Source organism: Canis lupus, chromosome 16 (genome assembly GCF_048164855.1).
Source record: "Canis lupus baileyi chromosome 16, mCanLup2.hap1, whole genome shotgun sequence".
In the NCBI taxonomy this organism is placed as follows: Eukaryota; Metazoa; Chordata; class Mammalia; order Carnivora; family Canidae; genus Canis; species Canis lupus.
The window spans coordinates 26,691,921-26,711,393 of record NC_132853.1 but is presented as its reverse complement, the minus strand read 5'-3'; the positions used below and the strand labels follow the sequence as shown (position 1 = coordinate 26,711,393).

Here is a 19,473-nt window from a genome sequence, read left to right as displayed (position 1 = left end):
CCACAGCTGTGGCTGCTCGTTTGAGGGATTGGGGTGGACTTGGGGTTTATTTTCAGTAACCCAGCTGCAATACCTGTCTGTAATACTAGAAAAAAAAATCTATTTAATCATTTCTACTCGCAGTACTGCTATGTGCTAAGCTTAACTGGAAGCTTTGGAATGGGCATAAGTTGTATGTCCTACATTTCACCCTTGTCCTGGGCCTGCATTGCACTGGAAAAATACCGCCACCTGTTCTTATACCAGTATTTGGTTCAAGACGCCAAATGTTTTCAGCCTATGGCTGAAGAAGGATGGAAAAGAGTCAGGATAAAATGCATACTGAGGGCAGTAAAGTGAGGAAGAGAGGGAGATCCAGGGGAAGAGGGTGTTGTCATGTTCCACTCTCTATGTCTAATCTCTTTACAGCAAATTGGTAAGATTTTAAGTTTTACTTTAACTGTTTTTGCTGTCTACCTTCCTTACATTTTTTTTTCCTCAACAGTTTTAAAAGGAAAAAAAGTATTCTTCTTTCTCCTATCCTGGGGCTACATTTTTTGATTGTAAAAATATTTGATGGCCTTTTGATGAATGTCTTCCACAGTGAATAAGAAAACTTAGTGGCTTAATTTAGGAAATGTGTTAACAAGACACTATGTTTTTGAAATTGTAACAAAATCAACATAAGTGATATATACAGGTACAAAGAATAAAAATAAAGGTAACTTTACCTTTCTTAAATACTTCCTGCCTTAAAGAGAGCATTTCCATGACTTTAGCTGGTGAAAGGGTTTAATATCTGCAGAGCTTTATAAAAATACATTTCAGTGCATACTGGTATAATAGATATCATGCAGTTGCAGATGAGTCTTACCACCTTTTTTTGGTTTTTATAATGTTTTCAGTCTGAGCTATTATAAAGTCAATTTGTAATATTTTGCAGCCCTACAGTTTTTTTAAATAGATGCTGCTTGCTATGTTTTTCAAACCTTTTTGAGCCATAGGATCCAAGCCATAAGATTCTTTATGCATGTTGAATTCAGTCAGAAAAGAGCAGAGCTTTGCTTATTTAAATGGCAATTCAAGTGAGATGAGATGAAATCCTATGACATTAGGCAAAATAGAACCACGAAGAATGATTGGAAATATACCTTTTCAATTGTGGCAATAAATGAAAGAATTGGTAACAGTTCATCTTTGGACAGAAAGTTATTTTGTTTTTTGTTTTTTTTAATCACTTCCTCTAGACCCCTTCCTTCCTTATTGCAGCAGCCTACTGAGAACTTTACAACTGTAGCTGGTAATTTAGAAGCTACAATAATGATAAGGGCAGAAATTTTATGTCTGAAAAAAACAGAACCCAAAAGCTATGGTGATAGGTACAGGCTTTATTTCAGACTGTAAATGGCTTGTGCTACTCTGATACTTGTTTTCAAATGTGTTTTTACTAACTGTAGTGTTGACTGCCTAACCAAATTCCAGAGAAATTTTTACACCAAAACAGTCCTCCTCAGTCCTATTTGCTAGTAATATTTGCACTGTGATTGGCTGGCTCTGATTACCCCATAAACTATTTTCATAATTAGTACTGCCAGCAGTAGTGGCATACACTGCAACTTTTCTGCATAAAAAGCATTAATTACATACCTACCACCCATACAAATAGTCTTTCAAACTTAAGTGAAATTAATTTCCATTGCTGTGGCAAGTTTACTGAGAAATTGTTTCATAAATGGATATCCCTACTATGACTGTGAAAACATGTCAAGTGCCACTTTAGTGTCACAGACAGAAAGCACACACCTATGCAATATGGCTTACCCTATATTTATTTGTAAAAATCCAAGCATAGTTTAAAATATATGATGTCAATATTACTAGTCTTAAGTTTTTAAGAGGGTTCTTTAGGATTATTCCAGGTAAGTGTATAAAAGAGATTAAGTGCTTTTCTTTCATCACTTATTTTCTTTAAAATCAGCTATTACAAGATATTTTTTTACTTTATACATGTTGTTTTTTAATTAAAATATAATCACTGAGAACTGAAGTTTACTAATTTTGATTTTATAAGGTTTGTAGCATTACGAATAAACTGGGACTTATAAACCAGCTGTGATTAACAATGTAAAGAATTATTAAACTTGAATCAGATTTTTAGGAAAATTATGTTCTTTTTCCCCTTTATGGTCTCACCTAATTTGAATCCTTCAAGAAGAATTTTTCCATACTATTTTTTGAGATAGAAGATAATTGGGGGGTGGGGGTTAAGAATGCATGTATGATACTCCATAAATTCAACATTCTTTAATAAAAGATTATAAACAAGATGCATCTTCAATAGTTATTAATATACTGAGCCTTGGATTTTGTGTTTAATATAGGACCTATTTTGGTTAGTCATATGGTTCTTACAAGGGTTAGATTTTAAGATTATTCCCATGAGAAATGTTGAATTTATGAAGAATGGATTTTGAGGCTTTGAAAATGGTTAATTTCTCAAATAAAAGCACCAGTGTCCAAACATCTACCCTTTTTCATAGGAGTAGAAACTAGCAAGCTGGACAAAATCATAAAAATACTTGTCACACCATGACCTGTCGTCTGTTGCTGATTGAGAAAAAACTTTTCTTGTGTGATTCTTAATTTATCATTACAGCACAAGTATTATCTCAGTGGATTATCTGAAGTAATATCTGAAGGATAGGTTCATCTGTGTTTGTTCTTTAAACTATTATTTTTTTCCTATCCCAAGTTGGCTTTGCATCTATCAGAGTAAATAAATTCTTCAGCTGCCTTATTAGGAGTGCTATGAGGGTAACACACTTTTCTGCTTTTCATCTTGTATTTAGTTTACTGTATTAAGTATTTTGATTTCGGATTGAATGAATGTAAATAGAAATTAAATGCAAATTTGAATGAACATAAAATAGAAGTGATTTTTTTTATTCTAAGATAGGAAGAAATAACTATCAGGTGCACAAATGGTTTCAATAATTTTTTGCATTAACATACCAGATATGTTCAGGTTCTCTTATTTAATAAACTGCTTATATGTGTGAGGACTGACAGTTGTAAAACTTTCTGAGAAATTTAAGCTACTTAAATATATAACAAGTTTTAGTACTAATATTATATATTAGATGTTACACACTTGTAATTTCCAAGTTCTGTCCAATAGTTGAATTGGTTGCATTAAAAAAAAAGCTCATGTGAAGAATTATATGTGAAAGTTAGCTTCACATAGATACATTAGGAAGACTTTCTTGTGCTAACAATTGACAGTTTGTTCAGCCACACTTGTCAACTACATTTGGTTATTGGGTGTGTATGTACTACATAATGTAGGTACATAAATCTGTTTTAACTAATGTTAAATATATCTAGTGTAAGATCAGTGTTTTGTATAAGCCATTATTTGAAGTTGGATCATTTCTCTATAGAAGTTCTGAAACCGGCTACTTTTTTTTTTTATAAAACATGGTTGTGGCCCTTAATGCTGATAAAACAGTCTTTCAGAGGGTGTGATCTGAATTCACAGAATAGATGGGTTTTTGAATCCCTGTTTTCGTTTTGAGGTGAAGAAATAGAAGTAGAGAAACACTTCCAGTTCATCAGTGTTGTTGGTGGATAGCATAGCTTTCCTCTTACATTTCCCCCCCTTTTAAATTCATGTGAACTGCTTTCTTGTTCATTAAAAACCAAAACCCAGTTGTATATCATGGACCTCCTGTTTTATTAAATCTTATTAAGAGACAAAGCGGGATCCCTGGGTGGCGCAGCGGTTTGGCGCCTGCCTTTGGCCCAGGGTGCGATCCTGGAGACCCAGGATCGAATCACACCCCGGGCTCCCGGTGCATGGAGCCTGCTTCTCCCTCTGCCTATGTCTCTGCCTCTCTCTCTCTCTCTGTGTGACTATCATAAATAAATAAAAAATTAAAAAAAAAAAAAAAGAAACAAAGCTATCCATATAGCCATAGGGTAAGAGTAGGAATAGGGCTTAATGTAGTAAGTTGCTACTCTTTTGTTGGTAATAGGAAGTCAGCACAGCTGTCTTTCACACTCAAATTTTTTTTTTTAAATTTTATTTATTTGATAGAGCAAGAGAGCAGAAGTAGGGGGAGCAGCAGAGGGAGTGGGAGAAACAGGCTCCCCACTAAGCAGGGAGCCCAATGGAGGGCTCGATCCCAGGACCCTGGGATCATGACCTGAGCCAAAGGCAGACACCCAACCACCTGAGCCACCCAGGCACCTCCACACTCATTCTAATCCCAAACTGCCTTCCTCACCTATCTCCTGCTGTATACCTAAATAAAATTGGCTTCATCACAATCAAGGTAGTTTAAGGCCAAGTAAGCTTGTTTCAATATTTGCAACTGTTCTCAAAGTGGGTAATAGAGTTCAATGTATCCTCATCGAATAGCAATAGCTGAACTTAGAACCTGGCAATATTTATGTACAAAAAAATAGTTATTGGCTTTCTAATATTCTTTTGTCAACTTGGGTGGTTATACAAGCATGAAAGTGATTTAATCTGTAGCTGGTTGGTCACTATCCTTATTAATCCATATGCTGGTTTAGACTTTGTCTTAATACTGCAGATTTGTTTTTCACCTCCCAACTTTTCCTTTCCACTTTTACCCTTGTGTGTAAACTAATGGTAATAGAGAAAATGGGCAGAAACTTAGACTCTTAGATGTAACCAGCCCTTTATACTTCTGTTAAAGATTTGATTCTGCCTCAAAGGTTTCATGGGGAGAGAGAAATTGCTTCATTGCTTTTTCCAATCAACCCTGAACAAATACCTAGAAGCAAACAAACTACACTATCTAAGGCTTTTCTGGAAGCCTTTGAGTGCAAGCTTTAATCTCCCAAGCATAAAGTTTCTAAAACTCTTTGGAGAAGATTGGTTATAAGGAAAATTCTTTTCTAAGAATTTGAGTAGGTTTCATTTGTCATACTATTCAAATCCTCAGTGAAGCCAGCTGTTTGTAATCCATGTGAATTATTTTAATAGTTAAAGATAGTTCATGGCACTATACAAAAAGCAAGATTATGTACATTAAAGCTGACGGCAGGATTGTATGTCTGAGGTCTACAAACAATTTAAATCTTCTCAATTGATTGCTAATCATACTACAGAAAACAATACAATATTAAAATATATCATCCTCAGTAAATTAATCTTCACTTAGAAAATCTGTTTACAGATAAAAAATAGCATTTAGAACTTCCATTTTAAATACAAACTTTATGAAAATTTTAAGAATTTTTAGAATGGGAACTACAAAAGTCAATGCTAAAGTAAATTCTACTTTCAGATAATGTGTATCTTAAAATATTATGAAAAATATTCTTTATTCTGAAAACAATGTCAGGAAAAGAATACCTGAGTTCCTCTAAAACCACTAGTTTCAGTTACCCAATAGCTGTTTTGGTAACAATGAGAAAACAGTCACAATTTAACACTGCAACCACCTGTCAAATAATTAGGACAGAATAAATGTTCATATGCATTAGGTTGAACATTACTTATATATTTCTTAAAACATAAGGTTCTTAAAAAAATAAAAATAAAACATAAGGTTCTTTCATTTAATCTTTTGATAAAATAGACTACACACTTAAGTCTTACTATAGTAATCTAAAACCATTTGGAAACATTTTCTTTAACTTCTAGTCCCAAAAACCCATTCTAATGTCTTTATTTATCAATAGTCAGTGTAGCCAAATGAAATTAGTGTTTTGAGGCCTTTATAGTTTATACAACTTAATATATTTGAAAGTGGGATGAAGTGGCTCCATCTTTCCATTTGTTTATATGGTCTGAGATCACAGTTCGGCACAGTGGACATGTTTTCTCTCTGTTAAACCATAAGGTAATGCATTCTTCACAAAATATATGCTGTAAGGGAATTAAAATTAGATTTTATTCTTGATAACATTTTAATTTTAAAATCATCACATTCCAGAGAATCATACTCTAGAGCTGAAAGGAATTTTAGAGAGCACTAATCCATTTTACAAATGAGAAAGTATGACATCCAAGAACACAAAGCAATGTTAGCAGTAGAGCCACTAGTGTTCTTTTGACTGTTCATTTAACATCTTTTAATAAAATATAAGCTATATATAAACTATAAGGTATCCCTAGGTGATAACTTTAGATATAATGACTTAATGGTTTAATAAAGTCTTTGAAAGTAACTGCCATCAAGTATAGAAAAGAGCCTTACACATCCAATAATAAACACTGGTATTATTCTAAAAGACTAGTATCCAGTTGTTAAAGGTAGCCTATTTATCCAGTCACTTTGGTGTCCAGTATGCATTTGAATTATCTTTCCCCACATATTATTCCTCTGCATACAAATCATTAGAACATAAGCGACAAGATTTAGCTAATCTATTAAACCCTTGATTACAAATAGGAAATGACTAGTATGTGCCCTGAATGCTACTTTAGGCTAAACACTAGATTTTTCCTTATAGCTAACATAAGTGACTCGTGACTCAGAGAAGAGCTGTATTTTGTATGCTTAAAAAATATATTTACCTGACAGATGAGCAGAATTGGTTTTTGAAATTCAGCTTGACATACTGAACAAATGTCATCCACATCTGAACACTGTCTCTTGCTGGCAGCTACTCCATAACTCTATGAAGATAAAAAGTTTCTGTTCATCTACAAATCTTTTTCTTTCCTATTACTCAAATACATAGGTGATGCTGTATTTCTCAATTCTCCCTGGAACTAGGCATTTGAAGACTCTCCTGAAGGATTAAACATTTCAAAGCTAAACTGTGTATGTAGAATCATGTCCTGATGGGCTGTATGCATCAAGGTGAACTCATTAGATACATACCAGGATCTTGGAAGATTGTCAGATTCATTGGCTTCCCAAATAATGATAGTGCTACAATATCAACTGGCTTAAGAGACTAAGCAGTCTGAAATATAACTATTATAAAATCTATATTCATGTATTTTGTGACCTGGTATTACCAAATAGTCCACTTACTACCTATGGCAGTGGTTCAAAACAGTCCATTCAGAGCTTGGTTGGCTGAATATAACTCATGTAGAGATAGCTTTAAAAATAGATTTCTGTGCTCCATACTGGAGATTGACTTAATAGGTTCAGACATACTAAGATGTGACCCAGGAATCTAATTTTTGAAAGCTCTCTAGGTAACTGAATATGAATAAGGTTTGGGGACCAGTGAACAGTTTCCTGTTACTAAATCTAAAAGTAATTTGACTGTCATCCTTAATTATCACAAAAGTCAGAGAACACTTAGTACTAGGAAAAAATAAAATTTTATAAAAGAACTGGAATTGCAAAATATCATGGGTAGAGTTAAATGATCTGAATGATCATACATTTCTTTGAATTTCCTTTTCTCCTTAAGTCCTTAGTTTATCTCTTTAAGACTTTAATAACTTCCTCACCAAATTCAGTAGAATATAGTTATTAACTAGACATGACAAAATGTTAACAAATGAGATCACCTTTTTGTAGAAATGAGGAGGAAAAGGTGGAAGAGAAGTAAGAACACCCAAGTTCAGTCATGGTAATGAGAGCAAAGCATGACTTGACTCATAACTTGAGACTTTGATCTAAAATTATTTTACTAAATACCAAGAGTTAACAAAATCAAACTAAGATTCAGAGAATAAAAAATATTTAAAAATAAGATTTTTTTTTGAGTCTGCTGATATAAAAATTCCAGGAACAATATGGGATACTGATGCATAATCTTGGTGCCAATTTCCCTTCATTAAAATGTCACTTAGCAGAGTGCACTGCAGATACATAAGCCTGACAAATTTTTAAAATAGCACTTCTGGGGGTACCTGGATGGCAGAGTCAGTTCAGCATCATACTCTTGGTTTTGGCTCAAGTTGTCATCTCAGGATTCTGAGATCAAGCCCCACCTTGGGGGACCTGAAAAGAGACTGCTTGAGATTCTCTCCTGCCCCTCCAGCTTGGGCTCGCTCGTGAGTGCTCTCAAATAAATATTTTTTAAAAATTGCACTTCTGTGTGGCATTCTGCAGATTCCCTTCAGGTGAAGACTTAATTTTGATGGGATTGCCATTTCCTTGGCAAAGTTAAGGAATATATATATATATATACATACACACACACACACACACACACACACACGTATTCCTGAGAGACTCAAGAATTAGAGTATCAATGATTGTGATTTCTCTTTATGCCTTACAGAGAATGAATATCAAAAGTATTTCAGCACAAGTCTTACTAAATTGTAGTAAAATAGTTGATACTCATATAATCAATTGAAATAACTTCATGAAAGTCGAACTCTCAATTTTATTGTACCTGTCTAAAAAAAGAAGTTTGAATAGGATGCAGCAAAACTTGTCATTAAATTAGTAGCTCTAGGTGCACCTGGCTGGCTCAGTTGGTAGAGCATACAACTTGATCTTGGGGTCAAATTCAAGCCCCACGTTGGGCATAGAGCTTACTTTAAAAAAATGAAAAAATTACTAGCTCTATCTAGCCAAAGGGTGTCCACATCTAAGTACTGACAACCTTTGAGGCTACTGAATAGCAAATGAGCCTTTCTCTGTAATGTGTAACGAGTGGAATCACATAATCAGGTTTATAATTGACACTGGAATCTCAATTTATTGTTAAATTCCATGCCATGAACTTATTTGTACATACAGAATTGACTTGGTGGGGAATTTTTCCAGTAAGGAAATTTCAAGAGACATTTTTGGTAATGAGCTTTTCTCAAATACACAATAAATTATAATTAGGAGCTGAGTAAAGAGTTAATGGAAGTACAAAAAACCACCATTTGTGAAAAAAAATTTTTTTTAGAGATTTACATATTTTTAGAGCGCACACGTAAGCAGGGGTGGGGACAGAGCCTGCTATGGGGCTCAATCTCACAATCCTGAGATCATGACTTGAGCAGAAACCAAGAATCAGACACTCAGCCAACTGAGCCACCTAGGTACTCCATGTGAATTGTTAAAAAAGGAGGAACAAAAGTTCACGACGAGACTTTTAAGGGAATGTATATAAATCCTTATGTCAAGTGATGTGAAGGGGCAAGAGGCACATTCAGAAATACAAGCACTGCATGAACTATCAGGCAGTTGTCAACATTCAAGTCAAGAAACCGATCTTAGAAATAAAATTCTGAAATTATCATAACCCCATGTGCCAAAGTACTAAAAAAGCATGAAATTATGAAATTCACACCTTTTTAAAAGTAAGCTGTACACCCAATGTGGGGCTTGAAGGCAGTTACCCAAAATCGAGAGTCACATGCTCTACCAAATGAGCTAGCCAGGTGTTCTATGAGACCCATACTTGTAAAATTGATGAACTAAAACATTTGCATAACGAAGAAATGTAAAAAGTGATGTTTTCTTTTTTAAAGATTTTATTTATTCATGAGAGACAGAGAGAGAGGCAGAGACACAGACAGAGGGAGAAGCAGGCTCCCCACAAGAAGCATGATGTGGAACTTGATCCCAGATCCCAGGATCATGCCCTGAGCTGAAGGCAGACGTTCAAACACTGAGCCACCCAGGCGTCCCAAAAAGTGGTTTTTTTTTTTTTTTTTAATTGATAAAAATACTTACTGGTCGTGTAAAAAATATTTGCAAAACCCGTCGGAAAGTTCTCAGATTTCCAAAGAAATCCAAAAGCTAAAAGGAAATGAGAATTCATGAATTCAAAGAGCCCTGTTAAACCTAGAGATCAAAGCTAAAATCCCACAATATAAAATACTGATATTAACTTAATGCTCATTGCATATTCACTTCATTCTAAAATATTTAAAGTCTAATTATGGAATATTTCATTCAATTTATAGATTATCAGCCAATTTTTAAAAAAGATTTTGAGAGAGAAAGAGAAAGTGTGTGTGCGTGCGTGCGCACAAGCAGTGGGGAGGAGCAAAGGGGAAGGGAGAAGCAGTCTCCCCATTGAGCAAGGGGCTCAACCTGGGGCTCAGCTCAATCTCAGGACCCCAGGACTATGACCTGAGCTGAAGATAGATGCTTAACCAATTAAGCCACCTATGCTCCCCTCAGCCAACTCTTTAAAAAAAATTTTCCACCCCTCTTCATCCATTTTGCCCATTCCTCCACCCATCCGTGCTTTAAATTTATAGGTTTCAGCCAACTCTTAACCAAAATGAAGTATATTTAAATATCTAGAGTTACAATTTGGTTAAGACAAATATAAACTTAACTGTGTAAAAGATAAAGCAATTTCACCTGGTTCAAATGTATTTAGATTTTTTTAAAGTTTCATACTAATTTGTGGAGAACAGGACAGTATAATAGTTCAAGAATTTTGTATATGACAGATGCTACTGTTGGGGATGGGTATGTTCTATTCTACCCACGCTATGTGGAGGTCCACTCCCCCCAATTAAATCTGAGAACTACTGGATTAAGATAAAGATCTATATTTCCATTTTTCCTTTTCTTAAGTAGATACAGAACCTGCCATTACTTCAAATTAATCATATGAAGACAAACTATAAAACAAAGACAAAAACAGTAGTATGTAAAATCTGTAATCATCACATGAATCATTATTCAATGACAAGATTTATAAAGTTACCTACTTTTAGTATGAGGTAGAGTAAAGCCAGCAATATCCCAAGACTCCATCTAGTTACATTACCAAACTCCCCATAGCTTATAAGATAACGAAACCAAACTGGTATGGGAACAAAAGTTCGGTAATACTGGCATGATTCTTCTAAAAGCATATACCAGTAACCCTAAAAGGGAAGGAAAAAGGAAACAAAGCTATACAAGCTACTTATATACATAGCACAAATATTTCATATTGGACTGAGATGATCATGAGTATATGGTACAATAAGTATAAAATTAATCTTCAAAATGATAATGGTTATAACTGACAATCTCAACCTTGTTTTCATAATTACTGAGTGGTTTCGAAAGAATTTCAAAAGAATGACACTGAAAATTTTTTATGTATACTATAAGTAAAACTTACATTTTTGCTGATTACAAAAATCTATGAAAGTTTTTACTGAATATGGGAAAAACACAATATAGTCAGTTATCCATTATTAATTGATAAAGCCCTGGAGGAGAACAGTACAAATCTAAATATTATTTTTCTATATGTGCTGTGGGGACTGATTTTTAGATTAGTCTGAAACAAATATTCTGATTTTACTGGACTAGGTTAGTATTTGGGTTCAAGTCTCTGAGCAGTGGTCGCCAGTATGAGATAATACAGATATTTAAATTAGGTTATTTAAGAAAATGAAAAGTTCTAAGAGTCATTTCAACAAAGACTAAGCATTAAGGTGATTTGCTAACATTTTTTCAATTAAACATGTTAGTTTCTTACCTTGGATTTAAAAGGCATGATGAAAGAAGGCATCAACAAAATAAGGCATTTTAAGCCCATGAAGAGGAATTTCAGAATGAAGTCTGTAATTCCAACAATCCAAAGTACTTCCCAGAAGCTTGAATGGTCCAAGGTAGGATTTAAAAAAATTAAGCTACCAAGAGAAAATACCAAACTTAACCAGAGCAATATAATATACAAAGGTCAAGTTTTGATAGGGGGTTTAATTTGCTACCAAATATTTAATTTGATGTGTAAAAAAATGTGTCTCGCAAGATGTTAGAGTGTAGGTAAATAGAATGGGAAATCATTTTGCTTATTTTAAAGAGACTTTTAAGATACTTAAATTTCACCTTTTTTCTCCATAAAACAAAGAAAAAGTCCTAGCATGTCATGGTTGGAAAGCTAGCATGTGATCTAAAAAGTTCACTAAATAGCCATCTGCCATTTCTCTTCTCAACCAACTCCAACCAGGGTTCCATCCTCTCCTTTCCATTGAATTGCTTTTGTCAAGATCACCAGTTCCTTCCATCTTGCTAAACTCAAAGGTCACTTCTCATTCTCTATCTTCCCTCCCTGAATTATTTCTTCCTAGACCTCTAACACCACACTCTTCTAGTTCTGATGGTTTTTTAAATCTCAATTGCTGCTGCTCCTCTTAATTGTGGCCATGTCCAGTCCTGCACCCTCTCCTGTCTAAACTTTCTTTCCCTCCTTAGTCTTGGTGAATTCCATGGTTTTTAGGTATCAACCATACACTGGATAACACCAAAATTTATAGCCCTAACCTTAACTGTGAGCTCATGACATAGCTGTATATCATGACATGTTCAAAGCAAAAAAACTATTGATTTTCCTATCAAAACCAGTTCTGTCCCCAGTCTTTCCCAGCCCATAAATGGCATCACCATCCAGCCAGTTGCTAAGACTAAATCCTAGGTGTCATCCTTGATTCTTACCCCTTACCTTCCCACCCTATCCAATCTGAGTGGTAGTAGTTCCCCCTACAATCTATATCTCAGATTTGCTCTCCAGTTCTATTGAAGCCAAGGCTTCTAATTATCTAATTAAAGTCAAACACTCAAAACACTTTTATCTGACATGGAAACTTAATTATTGTCTTTTAGTAAGTCTTCTCCTTACTTCTAGAAACAAAGACCATGTGTTCTTACCATACACACAAAACTGAGGAAGGTGGTGGATATATTAATTAGCTTGACTGTATAATCATTTCACAATGTGCATATACATATATATATATCTCAAAACATCACATTGTACATCTTAAATATATATAATTTTTGTCAAAAATAGGTAAAATTTTAAAAAGACAATTATCAACAACCTAATGGTATTCAAAACTATTGATTATATAAGTAAAAATTTATCAAAAATTAAATAGTACTTGCTATAAGCCAAGGCACTGAGTATACAAATCTGAGTAAGTCACTTAGACCTACTGATCTTGGAAGGAGAGGGACAAGTAAAAATTGAACTCTAACAGTAAATATGTGCAAGTTAAGATATATACAAAGTTCTATGGAAAAATTGTTACATAAAAAATGGGATTGTGTATTTGGACCTCAAATTACCTGTAATAAAGTGACTGAGAATGAAAGGTGTAATATAAAAGAACAGAAGATCCTGCTAAGAATACCAGTAACCAAGCACACTGAATCTTTGAGCACCTTTCCTGAAAAATAAACAATTTTGTAATTTGTTACTATGAATTATGCCAGAATTATAAACATCATTAAACTTTTATTTCATGACTAATTTATTAACTTAGAACATTTTAAGAAATTAATCTTAATATATTGAATTGTACATCACCACACTCTATGAATCTTTAGTGAACAAAACAGAACTCATATTTAAACAGATTTTTAAAATACAAGTTTCTTCATTGTATTAAAACATTACCCAGGTTTCAAAGAAGCCCAGTCTTCTACAAGCTGATATAAAGGACCCAACCAAGTACAAACTTTACCTCTGCAAAGCTCCCTATTTTTGCCTCCCTGACAAAACAGAATTTTTAAAAATGCACTTAAGTTATTAGGATTTGTAAGTATAATTTTAAAAAATTTCAAACAATTCAGTTAAGATTTTAACAAGGTGATTTGTTGTTAATCTCACTTCAACATTTTTTGAAGATTTTATTTATTAATTTGAGAAGAGAGCATGCATGAAGGGAGGGGGAAAAGGGGAGCAGAGAGGGACAAGCAGCAGACTAACCACAGGGTGTGTAGCCTGACATGGACTCGGTCTCACGATGACCTGAGCCAAAATCAAGAGTAGGACACTTGGGATGCCTGGGTGGCTCAATGGTTGAGAGTCTGCCTTTGGCTCAGGTCATGATCCCGGGGTGCTGGGATTGAGTCCTGCAGTGGGCTCCCCAAAGGGAGCTTGCTTCTCCCTCTGCCTGTGTCTCTGCCTCTTTCTCTGTATCTCTCATGAATAAATAAAACATTAAAAAAAAAAAAAAAAGAGTAGGACACTTAACCCACTGAGCCACTCAGGCGCCCCTTAAAATTGTTTTAATTACTAGTTTAATTAAAAGTTTTATTATAAACCCTGAATTAAATTTTTATAGTTTTATAGGTTCTGACTAGAAATATCCAGGTCAGAATGCATGATCCTTTACACAGATACAACCCTTTATAAAGTTGCTTGAAGATGAAATTTTATAAACTAATCCTATTTTTTCCAATAACTTACCTAATAGTTTATAATTTATGTTATGGAAAAACTATTTGGGTTTAATTTTCTTTAAATAACAGAGACCTAAATAGTTTAATATCCATTCAATGTACATTTTATTTAACTATTTTAAATCTTATAGGGCAACAGCTAAAGTTTTTAATGATATATTACCTCATTTGGTCAAAGTACTCAAAGTATGAAGGCACTTGACAAAATCAGATCAAACAGTGCATTCTAAACCTTTTACTCCTATCTAGTTTTTCTATCAGGAATTCAACATACAAAGAAAATAAAGTAAAACAATTTAGCATTAGGACAGATCATTTAGATAACAAAATTTAATATATCATGGATGCTATAACAGGTCTATTTAAATTTGTCAAGAAAATGATCTTAATTCCTATTTCTCTCAGAAGTGAGTATATAATTAATTCTATAGAGAGAACATTTAATTTTTTTTTTTTTAGTTACTTGTTATACTTACTCTTAGAAAAACCTGATTTACAATGCTTTTGTTTGCATACATAAATGTTGTAAGCAGCCCAATTCCAAGAGAAATTCCTGTTAGGAAATAAGTTCCAGTTAATTGAAAGAAAAAAAAAAATCCAAGAGCTAACACAATGACATGAATTTAAAGGAAACATATGCAATTTTAAAAGCTAACCAAATACAAAGGTTCAAGTAGATTACTAATAGAAATAAAATTAACTGAATTTAGCAATGAAACAATTCAATGTTTTATTATACCCTACCTGTTATATGCTGCATAACAAGTTTGACACCCAGAATCAAAATATATGGAAGACTTTTGTGCAACCACTTGAAGAGATATCGGAATTCTGAGAAGGAGCTACTACCATGATCTCCAGACTCTGTGGCAGTATCATCAGGCTGCCTTGCTTCATTGTAGGAGTGACTCCGTAAGCGACTATGTATACATCCATGAGTACAGCTATGGACACCTGACCTTATATTTCTGGAGGTTGGATTTTCAGCACATTCTTTAGGTATGGAGTTTATCTGGATATGAATATCTCCAGAATGAAGACAAGAACCTTCTGTCAATCTTGTATGCACACATTGGGTAGCTGAGGCATCTTCATTGCCTGCAGCTCCTGGAGGGCTGTGTAGTTGACTACAGTTGGCTTGCATGACCCTTGAATACTTTTTCTGTGATCCAGATTTCTTTGCTTCAGGGCTCTATCTCCTAAAAATCAGAGCAGAAAATATTCTAAGTGAACAGTTAAATACAGAGAAAATACTGCTGAATAGGAATCCTTTATTCACTACAGGAGAGGCCAGTAGTCATAGCTGATGAATTATCTTCAGGTTATCAATCAGTTGTTACTAGTCCTCCCCCTTCTCTTAATGCCAAGGCTCTGCTGCTATACCCAAACTATTTTTTAGGGAACATATGCTACAAAAATTTAGTTTCAGATGCCCCTTTCTCTAATGACAGGTTAAGAGCAAAATAGTCAAAGTATGAGTGCCCAGCAGATGTTAATAATGTACCAATACTCATTCATACATGAATACATCTGTACATTCACTCTGCTCCACTGGAGCCCCTCTTCATCTTTGATGGAGATTCTGTATATCATAAATTGAGACAGTATTTTTTAATGCTTAGAAAGGCTAGGAAGAGAAAAAACATCAAATCTTAATGCCTTTTATTTTTATTTATTTCTTTTTTCTTTTTTTTTTAATTTTTTTTTATTTATTTATGATAGTCACAGAGAGAAAGAGAGAGAGAGAGAGAGAGAGAGGCAGAGACACAGGCCGAGGGAGAAGCAGGCTCCATGCACCGGGAGCCCGACGTGGGATTCGATCCCGGGTCCCCAGGATCGCGCCCTGGGCCAAAGGCAGGCACCAAACCGCTGCACCACCCAGGGATCCCTTTTTTTTTTTTTTTAAATGATAGTCACACAGAGACCGAGAGAGAGAGGCAGAGACACAAGCAGAGGGAGAACCAGGCTCCATGCACCGGGAGCCCGACGTGGGACTCGATCCCGGGTCTCCAGGATCGCGCCCCGGGCCAAAGGCAGGCGCTAAACCGCTGCGCCACCCAGGGATCCCTATTTATTTCTTTTTTAGAGGATTATATTTATTCATGAGAGACACAGAGGCAGGGACACAGAGGGAAAAGCAGGCTCCCCTAGGGGAGCTGATGGGGCACTGAGCCAAAGGCAGGCGCTCAACCACTGAGCCACCCGGGTGCCCCCCTTAATGCCTTTTAAACTATGGTGGAAAACCAATAATAAACATTTCACTTAGGTGACCTACAAATTTCATTTTGTTGAAATAGCTTTCCCAACGCTTAAAAGATTTATAATAACTACTCCCAAGAGTATTATCCTTCCCCAAGAATGAATGCTACCTAAATAACCTTTAAATAGGGAGACCTGGGGAGTCGCCATGTAATTGCCAGGTAAGTCTTTAGTCTGAGTAAGGATAGTTACATAGTCTGTCCATTAAAAACGCCACCATCTTGGCGGGGGGGATGGGACGGACAACTAGCAGGGAAGGATCCCTAAATGACCAGTGTGGGCAGCCTTGGAAGATGACAGATTCCCAGCTGACGACGCCCAGAGCCTTATCCCAGTCTGCCGTTTCTATAGGGGGATGCTAGGGTTAACTCAGGGTGTGTTCTGTCATTCTAGTTCTTTCCTAAGTCTGGTTTTTTGTTTGTTTGTTTGTTTTTTCAGTTACTATATATTGGTGCGGTTTTTAATGCCTTTCACTAAGGCCTTTCACCGATGCTCCGACGCCACAGGTGCTATTTATTCCCTCAAACCTCCGAAGACCAACGTTGGACCGGACAGTTTTCTGTTTTCTGTGTCTTTTTAGATAACTAAAAACGTAGAACCTTCCCACTTTCCTCCCAGCACAAACAAGAAAGGGAACGAAAAAAATTACGAAAAGCAAACGCACACAACTCTTCCGGAATCCCCAGGACTGAGTTTTCCACCCACGTTCGAGCCTCGAGTGCCTTAGTTATTTCCGCCCCCCTCCCCCCGAGCCCCATTCGCCGCGGCCCCTCGCCTCCGCCCTCTTCCCCCAGGCCTGACCTCTCATGACGAAGAGCGGACGGAGGCCGCGGCAGCGACTGCAGGAACAGCGAGAGACCCCGCCTGGAGGCCTTTAGTCAAGGCCATCACCTTCAAACCCCACTCACTACCAGCAACTCCGGCCCAGCGCGGCGGCGGCGGCGCGCGCGCTCCCCGGACGTCCTCACGCGCGCGTGCGCTGCCCGCCGCGTACCCGCCCCCGCGCAACGCGCTGAGGGACGGGCTGCGCCCTGGGTGCCCCGCGGGCTTGAGGCGGCTTGGGGGCTGTGCCTGAGGACCGTCCGCAGGTGTCTGCATTAAATGTTAAGCCGCCGTCACCTGTGTGCGTATATACGCGCCATCCGCCCCTCGCCTCAGAGACCTGAACGTTTGGAGGTTAAAAATGTTTCGGCTGCCCTCAGAGGAGAGGCCTGACGTGAGGGGTTGTCTCAGGCCTGCCCTGGCTTGTCCCGCAGGATCCCGGGCGCCTGTCGTGTGGAGGCTGACCCCCACCCTGGTCCCGCTTCGCGCCGGTCCCTTGGGATCTGAGCTAGAAGAGCCACGTCGGCGAGGGCCTCAGCGAGTCTTTGGAAGAGCGGGGCGGAGCGAGAATGTTCGGGCTTTCGTAGTCGCGCTTCTCGAGCCTAACCCCTCCCTGACCGCGTTGTGGCTGTGTGGTGAAGTTTCAACTGACTTGGCTTTTCGTTGTGTTCCTAGCGTTGCACTGTATACGCTAGGCCCTGCCAGAACTTGAGAGGAGAAGCAAAGAGAAGTCAGGGTTTGGATGGCGATGGACGTAGAAGTTAAATTTAAAAACCCGGTCTTGTGTGGGATATAGGGAACTCTGCTATCTTCACTATAAGTTCTAAAACGAAAAGTTTATTAAGAAAAAGTTTAAAACAAAAGAAACAAAATCCAGCCTCCTGGTGCCCAGCCACAATATATTTTAAACGATGTTAAATGTATTTCATGAATCTCCATTCCACACAACTACCAAAAAGCCTTTTCATTCTGAACTGTAAGCTTATACCTTCAATTTACAGAAATTGACGTCAAGTAAATAACTCAATAGTCTTCCTACAGTCTTGAAATTAAATATTCTGTGCCCTGTAGACTGAATTTACTTGGCAAGGGGTTTTACTTTCATCCCTAGAGACCATAAATTTACACATATATGCAATGAGTTGACTAGTGGAATGAGCGATACTTTGTCTTTTTAATTGGTCACTACCTGATTTAAAACTATTCATAACTTTGCCCAAGTTAGTTTGGTGGTGTGTACTTTCTGAGGCTTTTTTTTTAATATTTTATTTATTATTTATTTATTTAAGTCACAGACAGAGAGAGAGAGAGAGGCAGAGACACAGGCAGAGGGAGAAGCAGGCTCCATGCACTGGGAGCCCGATGTGGGATTCGATCCGGGTCTCCAGGATCGCGCCCTGGGCCAAAGGCAGGCGCCAAACCGCTGCGCCACCCAGGGATCCCTTTCTGAGGCTTCTTAATCATGAAGTTGTTTGCACTTTTATTCTGACTGTACAACTGAGTACACTGTTTAACCTCAGTTATCCACTTCTTTTGTTTTGTTTTTTCAGTTATCCACTTTGATGCTATACTTAAGTCAGATTGATTCTGTCACCAAATCACTTCTTTTGGTTAGAGAAGCAGTCTCTAACCCCCACCCCCAATTGGTCTTAGATCTGGTTCTTACTGTTGATTAAGATATTGGGCTTTTTTAAAAATATTCATAGGTCTCCATGAGTTTGATTAACGTTGGTCTTGCTGGCAAATTAGGTTTGTGGGTCAGTAAGGCTGTCTTAGTCCATTTGGGCTGCAAAGCTATACTAGGTAGCTCATAACACATTTATTTCTCACAGTTCGGGAGCCTAAGAAGTCTAACATCAAAGTGCTGGCGGATTTGGAGACTGGTGAGTACCTGTTTCCTTAAATATCTGTTTCCTGTTCTTGCTGTTGTCTATCTACGGTGGAAGGATGGAGGGAATTCTTTGGAACCTCATTCATAAGGGCTCTGCCCTCATGACCTAATCACCTGCCTCCACCTCCTAATCACACTGGGCGTTAGGATTTCAGTGTATGAATTTTGTAGGGGACACAAATATTCGGACTGTAGCAAAGGCCAAGGGCCAGATTAAGGACTGTAGTGAATTTTTCTAGGAGACTTATTTGTGTGTAGATTCTCTCATTCCAACTACAACATGGGTATTTTTATTTTAAAATTTAAAAGGTATGATAATTTAGGGAAACAAAAAAAAAAGAATCTCATGTAATCTAGCTGTAGCTACAATAGGGCATCAGTTTGTTTTAATGCATTGATAATTTTAGTACATTAGGTACATTTTAA

General features: G+C 36.8%; 1 protein-coding gene across 3 annotated transcripts; it reads right to left on the bottom strand.

The window, feature by feature from the left end:
- Nucleotides 1-4,964: 4,964 nt before the first annotated feature.
- RNFT1 (ring finger protein, transmembrane 1) lies at nucleotides 4,965-17,985 on the bottom strand. 3 transcript variants are annotated; one of them, XM_072779737.1, is made up of 9 exons: nucleotides 17,454-17,985; nucleotides 14,820-15,274; nucleotides 14,552-14,628; nucleotides 12,957-13,057; nucleotides 11,365-11,518; nucleotides 10,601-10,759; nucleotides 9,606-9,671; nucleotides 6,533-6,634; nucleotides 4,965-5,881 (listed from the first exon to the last, which is right to left on the bottom strand). In XM_072779737.1, exons 2-9 carry the CDS (start codon nucleotides 15,217-15,219, stop codon nucleotides 5,747-5,749), a joined length of 1,194 nt encoding a protein of 397 aa, XP_072635838.1. In that variant the 5' UTR covers nucleotides 15,220-15,274; nucleotides 17,454-17,985; the 3' UTR covers nucleotides 4,965-5,746. The 3 variants fall into 3 exon arrangements, with proteins under 3 accessions (XP_072635838.1, XP_072635837.1, XP_072635836.1); XM_072779736.1 differs by having other exon boundaries at nucleotides 17,497-17,985; XM_072779735.1 differs by lacking the exon at nucleotides 17,454-17,985 and adding an exon at nucleotides 17,136-17,310.
- Between the last annotated feature and the right edge of the window lie 1,488 nt (nucleotides 17,986-19,473).

Coding starts and splice junctions, on each gene's coding strand:
- RNFT1 (XM_072779737.1), bottom strand. CDS start 15,219: ATGCAAGCCAACTGTAGTCAACTACACAGCCCTCCAGGAGCTGCAGGC. Junction 14,629..14,819: donor TGTTATGCAGCATATAACAG/GTAGGGTATAAT, acceptor ATTTCCTAACAG/GAATTTCTCTTGGAATTGGG. Junction 11,519..12,956: donor TCTCAGTCACTTTATTACAG/GTAATTTGAGGT, acceptor TTCTCTTGGTAG/CTTAATTTTTTTAAATCCTA.